Source organism: Rutilus rutilus (assembly GCF_951802725.1).
Source record: "Rutilus rutilus genome assembly, chromosome: 10".
NCBI classification, from domain to species: domain Eukaryota; kingdom Metazoa; phylum Chordata; class Actinopteri; order Cypriniformes; family Leuciscidae; genus Rutilus; species Rutilus rutilus.
In genome coordinates, this window is record NC_140215.1 from 27,165,855 (window position 1) to 27,183,216 (window position 17,362).

Below are 17,362 nucleotides of genomic sequence, written 5' to 3' on the forward strand. Positions count from 1 at the left end.
ATTAATGACATTATTTTAAATTTTAAAGTGAACTATCCCTTTAAATAAATCCACTGAATCACTTTGGTAACCGGTTCTTTGAAAATGGCTGTTCAAAAGAACCGATTCGCCTACATGAGTCAGAGTTCTTTCCAGCTTAACAGTGGCGGGCGGGGCAAATGTAACTTCAGTGCCGACGTCACAGGAAGTAAAAGAGTAAAGGCGGCGCTAAATAAATATAGCTGTTTTTGCTGTTTTAATATCATTGTAAACAGTCGTCGCTACAGTGAGTGGCATTATTTTGGGTGTATGTCATGTCACATGTGGACTGAATTTCGCTTATGTCATCACGCATAAGCAGCAAAAGCAGAGCGTCAGCGGAAGTCTGACGATTGTAGAGGGAGGACAATTCTTCTGTGTCTATCTGATCGAGAGAAGTCCTGTGTCACAGATTCATTAATTAGAATAAATATTGAACTTTGTTCCTGTTATCTGACTGGATACTGCATCTAATCCCTGTACAAAGCTCCACAGCGCCCACTCTCTACCTGAACAGTGTTTGTTTACCCGTGAACTTGATGAATCTGCTCAAACGTGCCACCTTCGTTTTCTCTGAACAGCCACTAATTCTGGCAATTGGTAAGATCGGAGTTTATCGTTGGTTGGTTTCCCAAACTATGAGTAGGTTGAGGAGGACGGAATGCATGGACGTAAATGCTCACTTCTCGGCGTGATAACTGTAACCATTGCGATTGTAGCAGTGTTGCTGTATGATAAAGGTAAATGCCAAAGGAAAGTGCCACATTATAGTAGTGGAGTCCAAATGCTTCCGATCTATTTTTGATTTAATGCATTTTCATTAGAAATGAAAGCAGCAACGTTTTGAGTGACCACGAGTTTATGTAAAGCCTGGTGATTTATGTACGATTTGAGTATGTTCCGAAGGAGTTCACGTCACAAATGTGTTTTTGTTTTTTTTCATTAATGGTTTATTCATTTAAGATTCTTCAGCTCATTGTCCGGTTTAAACTGAATCGCATATCCCTCACCCTGTAAGTTTTGAACCACATTTTATTTTATTAGTTTCTTTTTCTTTTCTTTTTTTATTAAGCTTAACTCACTTTTCAAACACTGAACACGATAAGCTGAACATGCAGAGTGAAAGTGTTTTCCAGAAAGTATTCTTGGAAACATTCTCAAAGCTATTTTACGGTTTTCGCCACTGAGCCGTGGCGTGGAGCGCACGACTGCGATGACGTGGTACACACGTTGTGGTGACGTTCTTACTGTTGTTGGCGCGGTAAACACTGGCGAAGTTCTAAGCAGCTTTGCATGAACCAGCTCAGTTAATCTCGGCGAGGCCTTTATCACTATGCGCTCGGAAACTGCATGAGACGTCGTCAGAACAAGGCCTAGATATCGCCGCCGCCTGTTCGATGCGAAACCGAGTTGCATCCGTGCTCGGTTGCTTCGACCATCATGCTAGTGAATGCAACGCGCGGTTTCCTGTGGTCGGACATGGAGACCAGAGCGCTGTTGAATATCTGGGGTGAGCACGACGTGCAGACGGCGCTGGACGGAAACTTTAGGAATAGCCACGTTTACCGAGACGTCGCGAACCGTTTGTGCGAACTGGGCTTCGATAGGACACCAGACCAATGCAGAATACGGGTTAAGAGCTTAAAGAGGCAGTATTTCCAAGCGAAGGAGGGATCCAGGAAAAATGGGCAGTACCACAAGATGTGCAAGTTCTACGACGAGATGGAGAGGATATTGAGCAATAGACCGTTAGTAGAGAGGCAGGATATTGATAGTGTTGCCGTTGGGGGAGATGAAACGATGGACGAAGATGCTGAGAGTACTGAACTCTTGCAGGAGGCTCACATGGATGGCAGTGGTGAATGCTCTTTTATGGAGCACACAGTCAAAACTGAGTATCCATCCTGCCCCATTCCGGTGACAGTAGGAGGCATGAGTATGTCAACTTATTCTGATCAGTCAGAAAGCAAATGATCTGCCATCTTTAGCCCAATCGGCCTGGTTTCCTCTATGTATGTGCATGTTAATATCTGTATCTTCTTCTTTCGAAGGTTCATTTCCAACCAAACAGAGCAGCCTAACAAAGACCAACCCGCCCGCATCCTCGTCGAGCAGGCCACGGAGAAGCAAGAAGCGATTCGCGAACATGTCGCTGGAGAAGCTGATGGAGAAGTTCTTGGAGCAGAGCATGGAAGCAGAAGACAACTTCTACCGGCTCGAGGAGCAGCGTCTTCAGGCTGAGGATAAGCGCAGGGAGGAGGAACATTCCAGAGAGTTGCAGATGCTGCAGATGTTGGGCCAGATTTTCGCTGGCATCAGCACATCCTCTCCTGCCACTCCGCAGCCCTCTTGTATACCCCAGACTAACCCCACCGTACCACTCATGCGTCCCTCTTTTGGGAATCGTAACCATCCGTCTGCCTTGAACGAGTTTGCCAGCCACAGCCAACCAGCTGGCCCAGGTCTGCTCATGGAAGAGGGTGACGCTAAATGTTCGTCTAGAGTTGCCATTTACTTTCAATTGCCAATTATGAAATCAAAAACCGTCAATTTATCCAATGCTTTACTGTTAAAATCAATGAAAAGGATAGTTCATCCAAAGATGGAAAGTCTGTTGTTGTTTTTTTCGTTTTTTCGCATTGTGTTCAAGCGTCTTTTCCCCCTATTTTAGTTTTAAAAGCATAATGATTAGAAACGTTTCACTTTTCAAAAAGACACCAAAACAACAAGAATTAGGCTAGGTTTTTCTTTTTGAACACAATAGAGAGCCTAAGTCCCGCCCGTCCGCTTCCGGCTCATGGGACCTTATTTCTGAAAAAATATGTATGGAAGTCAATGGCGAGAGACAACTTATCTTTTTATTCCGTCTGAACTGTGCCCTGAACTACACATATGATGTTTGTCAATTTAAAAGGTAATTATGAAAGTCAAGAAAGTCGCAGTTTGTCATAAAACAGAAGAGTAACGTTTAGTTTTATGTGAAAATCGCTCAATGAACTACATCTCTCGTCTCCCACTATGTACGTCACAAGATCCGTTGCTCGTATGTGTGCGGTCTGGTACAAAACACTCAGGCATGACGGCGTTACGTTACGATTATAATTTAAGACTATAGAAAAAATGACAGACATTAGCTTCAGTAAAGTTAGCTTCATTCATTGAGAGAAAAGGTATGACGTCCCATATGTGCGCCTTCTGGGTTTGTAGTCTTTGTAATTACGTATTTTCACAGTCTTATACCTCAACAGTTTTACATCAAGCTGCGACTTTCTTGACTTTAAAATGTATCTTTTAAATTGACAAGCATCATATGTGTAAATCAGGGCACAATTCAAACGAGATCAAAATATTTGTTGTCTCTCGCCATAGACTACCATACAATATTTTTCCGAAATAAGGTCCCATGGTGGTCGACCGGAAGGGGAGGGACTTAGGCTCTCTATGGACATGGACATATTTTCCATACATTGATGATGCTACATTGTGACTGAAAAGGCTTAAAAAAAACATAAAAGTGGTCCATACAGCTATATTCCAGGTCGTCTAAAGCAATATTAAAGCTTTATGTGGAACATACCAATATTTTAGTCATTGCTCACTAATGGTCCTCCTCACCACACAAGCTTTGAAACATAATTTGGGTTCATTAAAAATTGTGGTAGGTTTGATGTCATTGATGCTAAAACGGCATTGGTTCTTGAGTGTATCATAAGCGAACCTGTGGGTTGAGTATGTAAAATACAGAATTATGAGCTACAGCAGAAGAGAATATTTTCAGTGAATAAAATCCTAAATTTCGAGCTCAAGTGGCTTCAGAAGACTCTGATAAAGTGCTCAAGCTGTATGGACTGGTTTTATCATTCTTAATATTATTTTTTGTGTTTCATTGAAAAACAACATGAGCAAATGATTTTTATTTTGGGCAAACAAGTTGTTTTAAACAGTAATTTTAACAAACCAGCTAAAATGGCTGTATCTCTGTCAATTAGTATAGTGCCAATGCATGGAAGTGAACACAGCTGCTCTGGTTTGTGATAAAAACAAAGATTGTTATTTAAAACTAATGATTGATTGTTACTGTGTTCCTCCTTCAGTCATAGAGCGCTCTTTCTCTCTGGGCACGGCAGGAATGGACAGTGTCGTTCCTCTTGTAAGAAAGACAATTCCTCCACTGACATCCAAAAAACACAAGGGTCAGGATGGACGCATTGGAATCATTGGAGGATGTCAAGAGTAAGTGACGCACAGATCTTTCTCAGGGCTATACACTTACCAAATTACTAGGTAAGCAGCTGTAAAGGAGCTTCAATGGCTTATATTAATTCATGGCTAACTAAATAATCACATATTTGGGGGAGATATATAAAAAATTATAGCTATTGTATTGTACAATTTCATCCCATCGTACATTTCCTCTTTTCCCAAAGTTGGTATGTTTAGACTGTCTAATTTAGTAATTAGAATAGTATTATAAGGTGCTATGTGCTGTGATGTGAGTGTTATAGTACTCAGCAGGCTGTTTTCTTCTGTTTTAACTCTCTGTATGTATTATTTGCTTGGTGAAACTTACATATTTGAATTTTTCTTGTTTAGGTACACAGGAGCACCTTTCTTTGCAGCTATTTCGGCTTTGAAAGTAGTAAGTATTCTGTTCAAAATCCACTGCATTTTGCCTTTTTATTCTTTAGGGCAGGGGTGTCCAATCCTGCTCCTGGAGGGCCACTGTCTTGCAGAGTTTACCTCCAAGCCCAGTTAAACACACCTGAAGCAGCTAGGCAAGGTCTTACTAGGCATACTAGAGACTTCATGCAGGTGTGTTGAGGCAAGTTGGAGCTAAACTCTGCAGGACCGAGTTTGGACACCTCTGGTTTAGGGAGATACACAGTAAATTGTCTTCAAAATCCTTAAGTGATCGACCCAGATCGACTCATATTTATCAAATAAATCACCAGTCATTAAATCTTCCTGCCTGTTTTCCAGGGAGCCGATCTGTCTCATGTGTTCTGCACCAAAGAAGCAGCTCCAGTCATCAAGTCCTACAGTCCTGAACTCATCGTCCATCCAGTGCTGTGAGCAGGAACTTTTATTACCATTGGCTTTTATTCAATATCTCAATATTTCGTGTATCATGCCAGCTTAAACGTTTTTTATTTATTGTCATATTGAGAGAAAATTTAGCGTGATGGTTCTTACGTGGTGCTGTTTTGCTCCTGGCTGTGTGTTCCTGCAGAGACAGTCCCAATGCTGTGGAGGAGATTGAGAAATGGCTGCCCAGGCTTCACAGTCTGGTCGTGGGACCAGGTCTGGGGAGGGAGGATATGCTTCTGAAGAATGCAAAGGCAAGAGAAATTATGCTTTACGAACATGTCTTCTGTGGTAATGTAGTCAATACTAAAAGCATTTCATTTTAAAAGGTGAATTTCTTTCTGAATCTACTATATAGTATCGACCACAAATTTAGACATTAGGGTTAGTTCACCCAAAAATGAAAATTTACTCACGTTCAAGCAAACACAGAGTTATATTAAAAAAATATCCTGTATCTTCCAAGCTTTATAATGGGAGTGAATGGTACCATTTTATTTGAAGCCCAAAAAAGTGTATCCATCCAAAAGTAGTCTATAGTGCTCCAGGGGTTAATAAAGACCTTCTGAAGCGAAGCAATGCGTTTTTATAAGAAAAACATCCGTATTTATAACTTTATAATGGCTGTATGCGAATCTAGTTCCGGCAGAAGAGTGACCTCTGACCCGACACATGATATGTTGATGAACGTGGAAGCGCAGAGGATAAACACAACACCGGTCACAAATTAGAATTCTAAAATGAGAAATTTTAAAGAAAAAAATTGTCGTGGGTCTCAAAAGCCAAAGGAGTGATATCTAAGAATTTGTACCAATATTTACCAAAAAAGTAAATATTTCTCCCAACTGGATATTTGTCGTGTCATCCTTTTAATGTTTAAGAGTATTTACCATGAATGGCATCAGCCAGCGACAGTGCGAGGAAGCCGGGAAACAACAATCAGCGAGTCACGCATTGAATCAATGCCATTGGTCTCTATTAAATGAACCATTAGCCATTAGCATTTTTATATTTTGCTCAAAGTAATAAACTGCTAATTTTTGTATTTTGCTCAAAGTAATAAACTGCTAAAAACAAACAACGTACATAATCTGATAATAAACTCTCATCATGAACACAAAACAAAGTTAACTAGTAATTTTTGTCTTCCCTTGCCATCCCTAAATAATTTTCCAAATTATAACATTGTTTATGAAATGCTCTTAATATGCTGATTAAAAATGATACATGTATGGAGAGAAAAGTCTAAAGGCACAATGCGGTAACTTGTCACACAAACCTAGTTTAGTGAAATGGTCTGAGTCATCTTTTATGTCAGAAAAATAATTGTAGGCCTATTTGCAGCATTCTCGTTTTTTTTTTTTTTTTTTTTGCAGTATTTTATCAAAAGTATCTATTTTTCTGCTCACCTTGTTTCTGCTACTGTTATTAAAATAACCACGTCATCTGTAGCTCTTAAGCCCAAAGTGTACTTCGGCCGTCCGTGTTCCGCAACGGTCCGCGCACAAGTGCGAGTTACTTGAGTGCTTGTAAACAAAGTCCACTAGACAGTGCGCACAAGCTGAACGCGTCTTTCCGCGCTCATGCCCGAAGGAGTGGAAAAAAAAGTTTAGACCTTATTCATAGCAGCGCTATGACGGGTATGAAAGCCAGGCTGTGAGAGACAAACTTACTCTGTTTTCAATGGCATCTGCTGTAAGAAGCTGTATAAAGCTCCTAGGACACTTATCATTTCCACAGTTCATATTTTGTCTACTGAATTGTCTGAAAAGAAAGATGCACTGTTTTGTCAGTAGAACAATTCAAAAACACATTAGATAACAGTACGAACCCACTGAATAGGTGTGTGTCTTTCCCTCACAGCCTCGCCATTAAAGATCAGAGATAGATGGCGCAAAAGATCATTACCATGAACGGCCCTGAGCACCTATGATGTAAACCGCTACGTTGTTTTGACTTGCTGCTCACTTTAAAATGTAGAAATGGTAAAATGGCGCAATTATGATGGAACCAAGCCGGGGTCCAGAACCTAATTCTGATGAATCACTGACAGTAGCAATAAATGGACAAACAACATTACAGCAATAGGCAATAATATAATTGCGGAATAGTAAATTCAATATTAATTTGAAATACTTAAATGCACAGTAGACCTATTTAGTAGCCTGATCAGTGAAAAACAAATCAGTGCAGTGGGGTAATTATGGGACATCATATTCACAATGATTTATTCATCAGTCTCTCTCACACACACACACACACACACACACACACACACACACAGTGACGTGTTATCGTGATAATGTAGCAATGCAGAATTGTTGCCCAAATGCCCATACAGTAACACGCAAACCAAACATTTCCCTTTTGTCCAGTCACAGAACTATTTTAATTGTATTCATTAATGGATCTTGCGTTAATATCACATGTCATTAAATATAAAAATAATAGGCTGAACAGTTAATATACAGTAGGCTATGTAGACCACAGCAGTTCTAATTATGTGCCCAGCAGCATATCTGCTTAAAATGGCAAGCGCAGTTAACAGTGCGCAACAATATTGTTATTAAAGTATAAAAACATCTTTATGAATTAATGCCGTACCAAAGATGAGGCGATTTGACCAATCAGATAAAAGGGTCGTTTCGGTGCCGCCCACATGTGCAAATTAAATATTGAACATATTTATAAACCACAAACAAAAAACATATATTGTCAAAATCTTGCTTTCCGTTTGTTTAACAAAATGGAGAAAAAAAAAAACAAGCCATTTTTCCATGTATCACGTATTCCTCCACGGAACAGCAGCATTTAATTTTTCAGATTTAATGGATTAACTGAATGATCGATGATGCACGGACCAGGAGTGTGCACACTTTTAACAGCTTGTGTAAATTAAGATTTTGAAAAGTGTATTTCTAGAGAGCTTGCTCATAATAGCTACATAATTGCTTATGTATTTTCACATTTGTGTTTATGTTGGTTTAATTTATGTTTGGCTTGTGTTTCTTTTTAGGAGATAATTGAGAGGTCAAAACTCAGAGGAATACCAATCATCATTGATGCTGTGAGTACTGTTTTCTCTGACACTGGCAGTCGTGGCCTAAGGGTTAGAGAGTCGGACTTGTACGCGGGTACCACTCTCAATACCAGCTGGAAATAACTGAGGTGTCCTTGAGCAAGGCACCACACCCCCAATCGCTCCCCGTGTGCCGCAGTGAATGGCACGGGTTAATCATGGTTTGCAGTGTGTGTGTTCACTACTCGCTGCTCTAATGTGTGTGCACTAACTTGCATGGGTTACCATAATTGGCCTTCACGTCACTTCACTTATCAATACGCTTTCATACTTGGCATGTTGACAAAAGCCAATAGATTCAGTGTCCCGAATACATTGGGAGAACTGGGTCAGAGATAATAGCTCTGTCATGGCTTTTAAACATTACAGTATTGATGCATATTGCATGATCTAAATCTAAATTGTGAATAAAATAGTCAATTGTGTAAACTAAAGTGTGTTTTTTTTACAGGATGGCCTTTGGTTAGTGGCAAAAGAACCATCAGTCATTCAAGGATATCAGAGAGGAATCCTCACACCCAACTTTATGGAGTTTACGCGTCTGTATGAGGCCATGGTGAGAGTTTTGGATGTGCTAAAACATTCTATGTAGCTGCACAAGTTCTTTTTCTATGTAATATCTAAAGCTCTGTTTGAATCTGGAATCTCATATGGTTGGGACTTAAAATTATTTAAATTAACACAATCCTAATTAAAATACTAAAAGAATCCAAAAACAACAATATACGGAAGGCCTTTGAATATTGTCTTGGATAAAGGGTGAATCCAAAAAGGTTAAGAACCTGTCCTAGAACACAGAAATAGAAAATCATAAAGGCCCAGATATACTTAAAGCGAAATCGAAAAAACTGCAATGATGTCATTTAAAACAAAATCAGGCCAAAATTAAATATGTTATAGTTTGTTTCTGGAGTTTGAAACCGTTTGCCAAAGCAAATCTTCCGGAAAAATTCTCTCTTGCTGGTAAACGCCTTCGAACTACCATTGGTCTGCGGCGACTATGTAATGGCAGGTGTGGCTCTGCCGACTTTGATGTAGAAATGGTCTCTGGTCCATTTATTCTGTTTAGCCAGTCGAGGTCAGATGTCCACGAGTAAAAACAGGGTTCCCACGGGTCCTTGAAATCCTTGAAAGTTTGTAAATCTGAAATGAAAAAAAAAATCTAATCAAGGCCCTGGAAAGTTTTTGAAAATAAGCATTCATAGATACAGGTCCTTGAAAGTGCTTGAATTTATTTTGTGCAAAAAAAATTCCAGAATATTCCCTGCGGTCCACTAATGTGTTATTTCACCAGCACTTCGTGGCCTGTGCATATTAGCTTGCTTGATTTACGTTAGTTACTCGGATTTACGCATTATGTTAAGTGTTTCCCGCGTGAGGTACTTTGTTTTGTACGTTGCCATGACGTTCACACGCACACAAAACTACTATGGTACCTCAACGTGTGACAGACATACCGTGAAACATTGCAAAAATAGGCTGAAACCGCTGAAACGATGTAATCTTGCTCTCGTTTAAAATATGTCCCCACATAAAGTCCTTGAATTTTAGGGTATTAAACCTGGAAAGTTAAAACACTCAGTTTCAGTCAATCTCATGTTAATCTTGAGTATCTATAGAGTAGTATTGCATCCTTCATATCTCCAAAAAGTCTTTAGTTTTATTATATTTATAAAAGAAAGATAGGCTGTACCGAGACTTTCCGGAAAAAAACGAGCGGCTGGAGGCTTGCCGTGTGGGCGAAGCTAAAGAATCACAAGCGCTGTTCACTGTTTACTTGCTGTGCTTACGCGCCGATAGCTAACAACACAGACACTTGAAGCAGTTTTACTCACTGCCTGCGGTTCCAACGCACGACCGTGAACCTTTATCGTTGGGACTGCTCCCTCCTTAAGCATTAGACGATCTGCAAATCCGGCGTCGAACTGGGCCTTGTTTATAAAACAATCATCGTCGAAATGCAGGGAACAAACAAGAACACTTGCACAACTCCGTTGATGCTCTGGAAAAACAAACTCCATCCACTGGTCCCTTAACGCTGAGTTCTTTGGGAATCTGTGCAGCCGATGACTTCCCTAAAGCCGAGCACAGCGCTTTGCTGGGCGTACTGCTTTCGCTCTCTCGCTCTGATCTACGGGTGTGCGCGCGCCCTTCCGGGAGAAGTGCCCTTAGGACCCGTATAAGGAAATTCCGCCCCATCTGACGTCACACAGGCCCATACTCGAAAAAAACTTTCCGAAACTTGTGACAAACCGGAAGGAGTATTTTTGGCACAGAAATACTCCATCAAACGTACAACTTAATTTTTGAAACGTTGTCCATGTTTAGCATGGGAATCCAACTCTTTAACAGTGTAAAAAACTCAGTATGCATGAAATAGCATTTCACCCCCCCTTTAACTAAGGTGTGGGAACCCTGTAAAAACTTGAACACACTGGAGAGGCACTTATTATAAACGTTTGTGTAGCACTTTTCATGCATGAAATGCATTTCAAAGTGCTTCACAAGTATAAAAACAAATATTGACAACACACATATTGTAGTAGAACATGAAGTTGCAATTCCAATTAAAAGCAACACTGTTCAGTGTTTTTATGCTTAATACTGTAAAGCTGCTTGCTTTAAAGCAATCTATTGTATAAAGTGCTATATAAATAAATGTGACTGGAGAGACGTTGCTATGATCAGATTTCTTAACTGTTTACTCTCTGCTATCATTTTTGTTGTTTAAAGGTGAACTAAGTAACTTTTTTACCTTAACTGAACAGCTTCGAAGTCATTGGAATGGTTATAATACTTATTTCGGGTTGAATGGTGGTCGTTTCGCACCCCCCTGGTGCCCGTGAGCGGAAAATACGCACTTGCAACTTTGAGCCAGCGGGCCGCCGGCTGCCGCGTCAGGAAGTCTCGCGTGATATCAGGTCTCGCGATGTAAACAATTGCTTTACGGCCAAAAGAAATCTGTTAAAATGCTGTCATTATTGCGCTCCCTCACGCTGTTCGAACCCGAATGAAGAAGACGTTTTAAAGAATGTCCCATCTGCTTTGATGTCGTTGATCTACTAGCCTCTGTTGTCTGAGAATAGCCAACGAGTTTTTACAACAGTGTTGTCAAATATCTATTCCGAAGCTGTGGGGGGAGCTCTAGAGAGAAACCTGCGAGCAAAAAGCGAGAATACAGCGTAGAAATCCCGAAGCTACTGAGTGCTGCATTAATTTAGGGATGTCAATTTACACGAATTCCCATGATTGATCGCCGTTTAAAATAACGATTGATTGATCTTTAGCCATAATACTGCAATATGCGTCTGCTGCAGAGGTATATAGCCAACAGCATGACAGGGTGTGCAAATGATGCTCAAAACACCATGTTCCTCACCAAATGAATGAGAAGCATTTTTAATCTAAATAAAGGGCTAGTAGGATTGTAAAATAAGTTGATGTGGTTGATCATTTAATTAAATTATTAAAATTATTTAATAATCAAATATAACGACTGGTACAATGTGTTTCCAATGCCGCCTCAGATGCGTGCTTGTCAGAATGTGTAACTCCTGTTGTGGATGCGCTCTTTCTGGAACAACACAGCAACTAAACCCAAAGAATTCACAACAGTTTGTTATAATATTGTTCTCTTTATAATGCTATGTAATATGACAGTCCCAATCATAGTTATCATTAGTCGTGCATTGCTGTTTGAGCTGCATGCGCTGAAGATGTTCGCCGGCGCGCTTTATATAGCGGTAATTCTTAACCAAAGATGAATCATATACATATAGGCCTACACAAAATAAACACCATATTACAACTTACATTTGCTCAAAACGAAATTATCCGAATACACACACATAATCATACTTCTAATCTTAAAGGTGTTACTCTAGCCTTTAAACATCTCGCTTCATTTTTCCTCCTCTGCTTTGTGTTTCGTGGTTGAGCAGCACACACGTGCATGACCACCTGCGTTTTATCAATTAAATCATCGACAAATGAATCAATCATCAATTAATCGTTAGCATCCCTATTTAAGTTATTGTTGAAAGCAAAGTGTGCAGCACATATTTTCATATTCATCTAAACTCAGTGTGGGCGGCATCGGGTTGTTCGCTAACAGTATTACCATGGATCATGTATTTCTATCTTCTTTTTCCCTTAAGTCAAAAAAAGAACTTCACCCAGAGTATATCGGGGCTTTTACAGACTCCCAGTGCATACGGTTGCAGTGTACGTGCTAAATTATTAAACTTTGATTTCAGCATCATGAACCTCTGGACAGCACCGACCACAAGAGAAGTGCTCAGCAACTGTCCATCGCCTTGGGCAATCTGACCATGGTTTTAAAGGGGGAAGAGGACATTATTACTGACGGAAAGAACAGTAAGTGGTTTTCTTGAAATATTTTGACTTTATAACGTTCCAATGCACCATTTTCTTTCTCTAATGTGTTGTGTTTCTACATACTTTCAGTACTGACCTGTAGTCAAGAGGGCAGTGGGCGGCGCTGCGGAGGACAGGGAGATCTGCTCTCTGGTTCCTTGGGAGTTTTCGCTCATTGGGCGTTCAACTCACCTCCAGATGCCACTAAAGGGTAGAGTGCTCCATCTTCAGTAGTTATTTGATGCGTCATTGAATATTAGGGATGTCCCGATACCACTTTTTGCAGAACGAGTCCGATACCGATACCGTATTTTCCGCACTATAAGGCGCACTTAAAAGCCTTTATTTTTTTCAAAAAACGACAGTGCGCCTTATAATCCGGAGCGCCTTATATATGGATCTGGCGCCTTATGTTAACGTCTGTTAAACAACCTCTGACTTAAACCTTGTTTATACTTTCGCCTGACACCGGAGCGCGAGCCTCCGCTGACTGCGCGCGCAACTCCCCAAACAGACGAGGCATTTATACTTGACGCAACTGTTTTGTTTTAGACTGAACACCAGACAATACAACTGATTTAGACGCGCAAACTGGGTGCCGGTGTGATGAGATGTATTGTAAAAAATAATATCCGTCTGCTCGGGCAGATTCGGCTCAAAGTCATGCATCTTCGGATTCAGAGGCGCGCGCGCTGTTAAGCCGAATCTGCCTGAGCAGACGGATATTATTTTTTTTATTAACTTCGCGCTCATGCGGACGCGTCGAGTATAAACAAGGTATCTTGGTTTACATTTGGACTTTGGATGTGATCTTAGGCTTGAAAAGGTTGGTGACCACTGCATAACGCAAACCCAGTCAAACGTTTGACTGCAGTATCTTCTATTCTATATGCGCCTTATAATCCGGTGCGCCCTATATATGAAAACAGTTCTAAAATAGGCCATTCATTGAAGGTGCGCCTTATAATCCGGTGCGCCTTATAGTGCGGAAAATACGGTACTTTGATTTTTGGTACTCACCGATACCGTAACCGATCCCTGAATTTTCACTGCATTTTCTAATTTTTAAATGTATTAGTAGATAAACCAAAAGAATATAAATCATATTAGTTGGCTTAATTTGTTAATCAAATTTAAATATTCAAATGTTTGTCAAAACCAGTGAAATATCAATTATTTAATCCAATTTTGATACTACAACAAAAACTACCATCCTAATTAGTGTGAATTTAAAACAAGTAAGCAGTCAGTGACAAAATAAGAACAAACAATCGAATTACAAATAGGACAAATAAATACAATAGAACAAAGAAAGGCTACAAATGAAATAAACAGTGTTTTTAGAGTTTTTCGGGTAGATCTAACAGGTACAGAAATTTGAATAAAGTAATCAAATGTGAAAAAAAGCATATTCATTACTGTATAAATTATATATAGATAGATATTTTTGTAAAGTTGAAAAGGGTAGCCTATTTAGTCAAGAGCAGTGAGTATTTCTTTGTCCTTTGTTTAACATTAAAACACAGAAGCAGGTTTATCAAACTGCTGCCCCTTTAAGACCGAGCGCACGGACCGCATTTGAACATGGCTACGTTCATTTGAGATATAACCGACTTTGTTTACTATTGGATACTCGCCAAGACGGGCGTTTTTACATAATTTTGTGTGAATTCGTCCGTGCAAGCGCAAGACGTGAAAGACAATTTAATTCAGTATTCGCGCGCTGAGACGCTGGTTTGCGGGGTGCGCGCTTTGGATGTTTGCGTTCATTGAACTTCTTGACCTGCACACGTCCTGTAATAATGTAGGAAACCACGCGTTATACTTAAATAAGGTAGGCCTAACAGTTCATGTTTTACTTTACTTACATATACGATTTCGTTTTCATCCAAATAACGTGCTGAGTGAACGATCAGCAATCAAGAGCATTCAACAGAAGTGCGCTCGCTCGCTTTCTATCTCTCTCTCGTCAGTTAACATTAATAAGCTACATGCCTCGTTTTATTTTCTTTGCCATTGACATCCGACTGAACAAACTTTCCACTATTAAAGGAATGTGCTCGACCAGCTCGCGCGTCTGTGCCGTTGCGCACTTAATCCACTGCGCGTTTTTCTCTTATCAGCTCGCGCACCACAGCTGTTACTATACACACGCACCTTGTACGAACCCTGTGAAATGAGCCCAAACCGCCGACATTATACTTTTCTATGCCTCAGTTCACCTCCACAAAGCACTCGCGGCAGCCAGTTTCGTTTTGCAAAATGTACGTGGTATCGGCAAATTTTTATGAGTACGAGTATATGAGGACAGTATCGGCCCGGTCCCCGATGCCAGTATCGGTATCGGGACATCCCTATTGAATATCACTCTTGAGTTTAAAGAGGACCAATTATGCTTTGTTACATTTTCAACTTTTTTTTTGTGTGTAATGCTGCTGTTTGAGCATGAAAAAGGTCTGCAAAGGTACAAAGTCAATCCAAAGGGAGTTATTCTCTAATATCAGTAAACACCGTTTCTGAACTCCCTGAAACGCCTCTATTGTAGTCTTTAGTTTTCGACCGTAAACGTAAACGTGACAGTATTCTTCTTTTAAATAATTCCCACCCAAAAAAACTTGGTTGACTTAAGTTAGTAGTGTTGAAACTCACCATTATGGTAAAGGAGATGATACTTCCAAAACACACTTGATGCGGTTGACCAATCAGAGCACACTGCACTTTCCAGAAGGCGGGGCTTCATAGAGACAGGAACTAAACAGTGTTACTGACAGACTGGGAAGAGAGGTGCTGCAATCATGTCAAATATGTGAACAAAATAACATTTAAGCATTTAACCTATTGTAGTAGACCTGGAAAATGGAGAGTTTGTATAAGAGAATATGGCCATTTTATTTGTAAATGTTTCTTTTTTCTTTTCTTTTTAGCATAATTGTAAATGTTCTTTTCTCTTTTCTTTTTTTAGCATGAATCCCTCGCTGGTAGCTGCATTCGGTGCTACGTCTCTGACGAGGCAATGTAATCGCCAGGCCTTCCACAAACACAGCAGATCAACCACCACCTCTGACATGATCCAGGAGATAAGCAGCGCTTTCAAGAAGTTGTTTGAAAGCTAAACTGTGTGTGTATCCATTCTCTTTTTACGGTCATTATAAAGACTAAAGGTCTGCATCTTAACGCTACTTGTTAAATAAACATGAAGTACATTGTTGAGCATCTATGTTCTTTTTTTCTTTTCCCTTTTATTTTAAAGTGCCTCTTGTAGTTCTGCAATATAGTATCAACTACTTCTCCACATTCATATCTGTGTGGTGGCCCTCTATAAACGTCCAAACACTGTTTTTTGTTTTTGTTTTTTTAAATGTATGTCTATAGATGTGTGTGTTATGTCTGCGAGTGTTTAGATTTGTATATGATAACCCACCAAAAGATAGTTTTAACACTGTCCCTCTATGAATGAATTGCTGTCTTACTACCAGCTGCAATTTATTTGTCGGTCTGCTTGAAAAATGCTCACTTTCAAGTATTCAAAAAAATACCTTTATAGTGGATGTTCTCCTTACAATAAGCTGTTTAACACCTTGTTTTCTGTCAATAACTCACAATCCTCATTTAATGTGTGGGTCATATTACAAATAATTGAAAGTGGCTGTCACTTTTAGATATAGTTTGTTATTCTACATATTAAACTAACATGAAAGTTTTACTTATAACTGTTTATCTTTTGTATTATTCCCTCTGTGTGGATAATGAATGTGTCGACATGATTTTGGTTGGTATGATCGAGATAGTTGAAACAAAAATCAAATGGGGAAAAACTACAAAAAGTGTTCAGTTTTAATAGCATTCCTGTTTGTACTCGCTCTGATAGTTTCTGTATGGTTTACAATATCTTGAGGACCATAGAGTATGGGGCTTTTGTTAGGTAAATTCATAGCTATTTTATGTCTCATTTGCAATACACTTGTTTAAAAAAAATGCATTCAAATACCTTTTTGTGATTAGTCACCAAACAATTTGTAAATTGTAAGTCAACATATGATAATACCTGAGAAAAGGTGCGGTTTCTAACTAACCAACAAAAATCTATTCATATTAATATTACAAAACATTTAACAGGGTAAAATGTCTTTTCATTTACACTTTATTCTAAGGTGTCTTTGTTACATTGTTATACATTTAAGAACGGAGTAATATTAAGTAACAAAGTACTTCCTATAGGGTTAGGTTTGGTTTGGTTTAGTTGCATAATTATGCCTAATTGTAACTACATGCAACGTTACAATGAAACTATCAAATAAAGTGTTCCTGTATTTTCTTATAGGAGATAAGCATGTAATTTTAGTTCATTCAAAATATTTTTTTTCTATGTGATGGTTTTGCCACATTGTTGCAACCGTGCTCTTCACCACACCACGTTCAGATTTCAAAGCGCATGCGTGGGCTGGCACTAAATACTTGGGGTTTCGAGTCTGACGACAACACGAGGGCGTGGTTTGTTCGCAAGGTCATGGAGCATGCGCAGTCTACTTGCTCCGGGAATACCGCAAACTTAAAACTTAAAATCGCGCAGAAGCCCTCGTTGCTTAAGTTTCATTTTCACTCAGTTCAAGCACGAATGATATCATAATGTTAAACGTAAAAAAAACGTAAAAAAATGTAATTTTTACATTTTAAATGTTGCTTGGTGTCAAGGCCCACGTTGTATACGTTTTATGTTTCTCAAAAGTTTTGGGATCGGTAAGATTTGTAATCATTCTAATGCTAATTTGATGCTCAAAAACAGTAGGCCTACTTCTTATCAAT

At 39.5% G+C, this 17,362-nt stretch overlaps 1 protein-coding gene across 6 annotated transcripts; it reads left to right on the forward strand.

Moving 5' to 3' along the window:
- The first annotated feature begins 162 nt into the window (after positions 1–162).
- Positions 163–16,877, forward strand: naxd (NAD(P)HX dehydratase). Of its 6 annotated transcripts, none has more exons than XM_084421073.1 (11): positions 163–1,954; positions 2,070–2,480; positions 4,113–4,251; positions 4,612–4,657; positions 4,999–5,087; positions 5,249–5,357; positions 8,120–8,170; positions 8,634–8,738; positions 12,439–12,559; positions 12,650–12,770; positions 15,522–16,877. In XM_084421073.1, exons 1-11 carry the CDS (start codon positions 1,459–1,461, stop codon positions 15,670–15,672), a joined length of 1,839 nt encoding a protein of 612 aa, XP_084277199.1. In that variant the 5' UTR covers positions 163–1,458; the 3' UTR covers positions 15,673–16,877. The 6 variants fall into 6 exon arrangements, with proteins under 6 accessions (XP_084277199.1, XP_084277201.1, XP_084277203.1 ...); XM_084421075.1 differs by having other exon boundaries at positions 169–618; positions 2,070–2,510; positions 15,522–16,269; XM_084421077.1 differs by having other exon boundaries at positions 169–618; positions 15,522–16,269.
- Positions 16,878–17,362: the final 485 nt, after the last annotated feature.

Coding starts and splice junctions, on each gene's coding strand:
- naxd (XM_084421072.1), top strand. CDS start 1,459: ATGCTAGTGAATGCAACGCGCGGTTTCCTGTGGTCGGACATGGAGACC. Junction 2,511..4,112: donor GGAAGAGGGTGACGCTAAAT/GTTCGTCTAGAG, acceptor TTCCTCCTTCAG/TCATAGAGCGCTCTTTCTCT. Junction 12,771..15,521: donor CCTCCAGATGCCACTAAAGG/GTAGAGTGCTCC, acceptor TTCTTTTTTTAG/CATGAATCCCTCGCTGGTAG.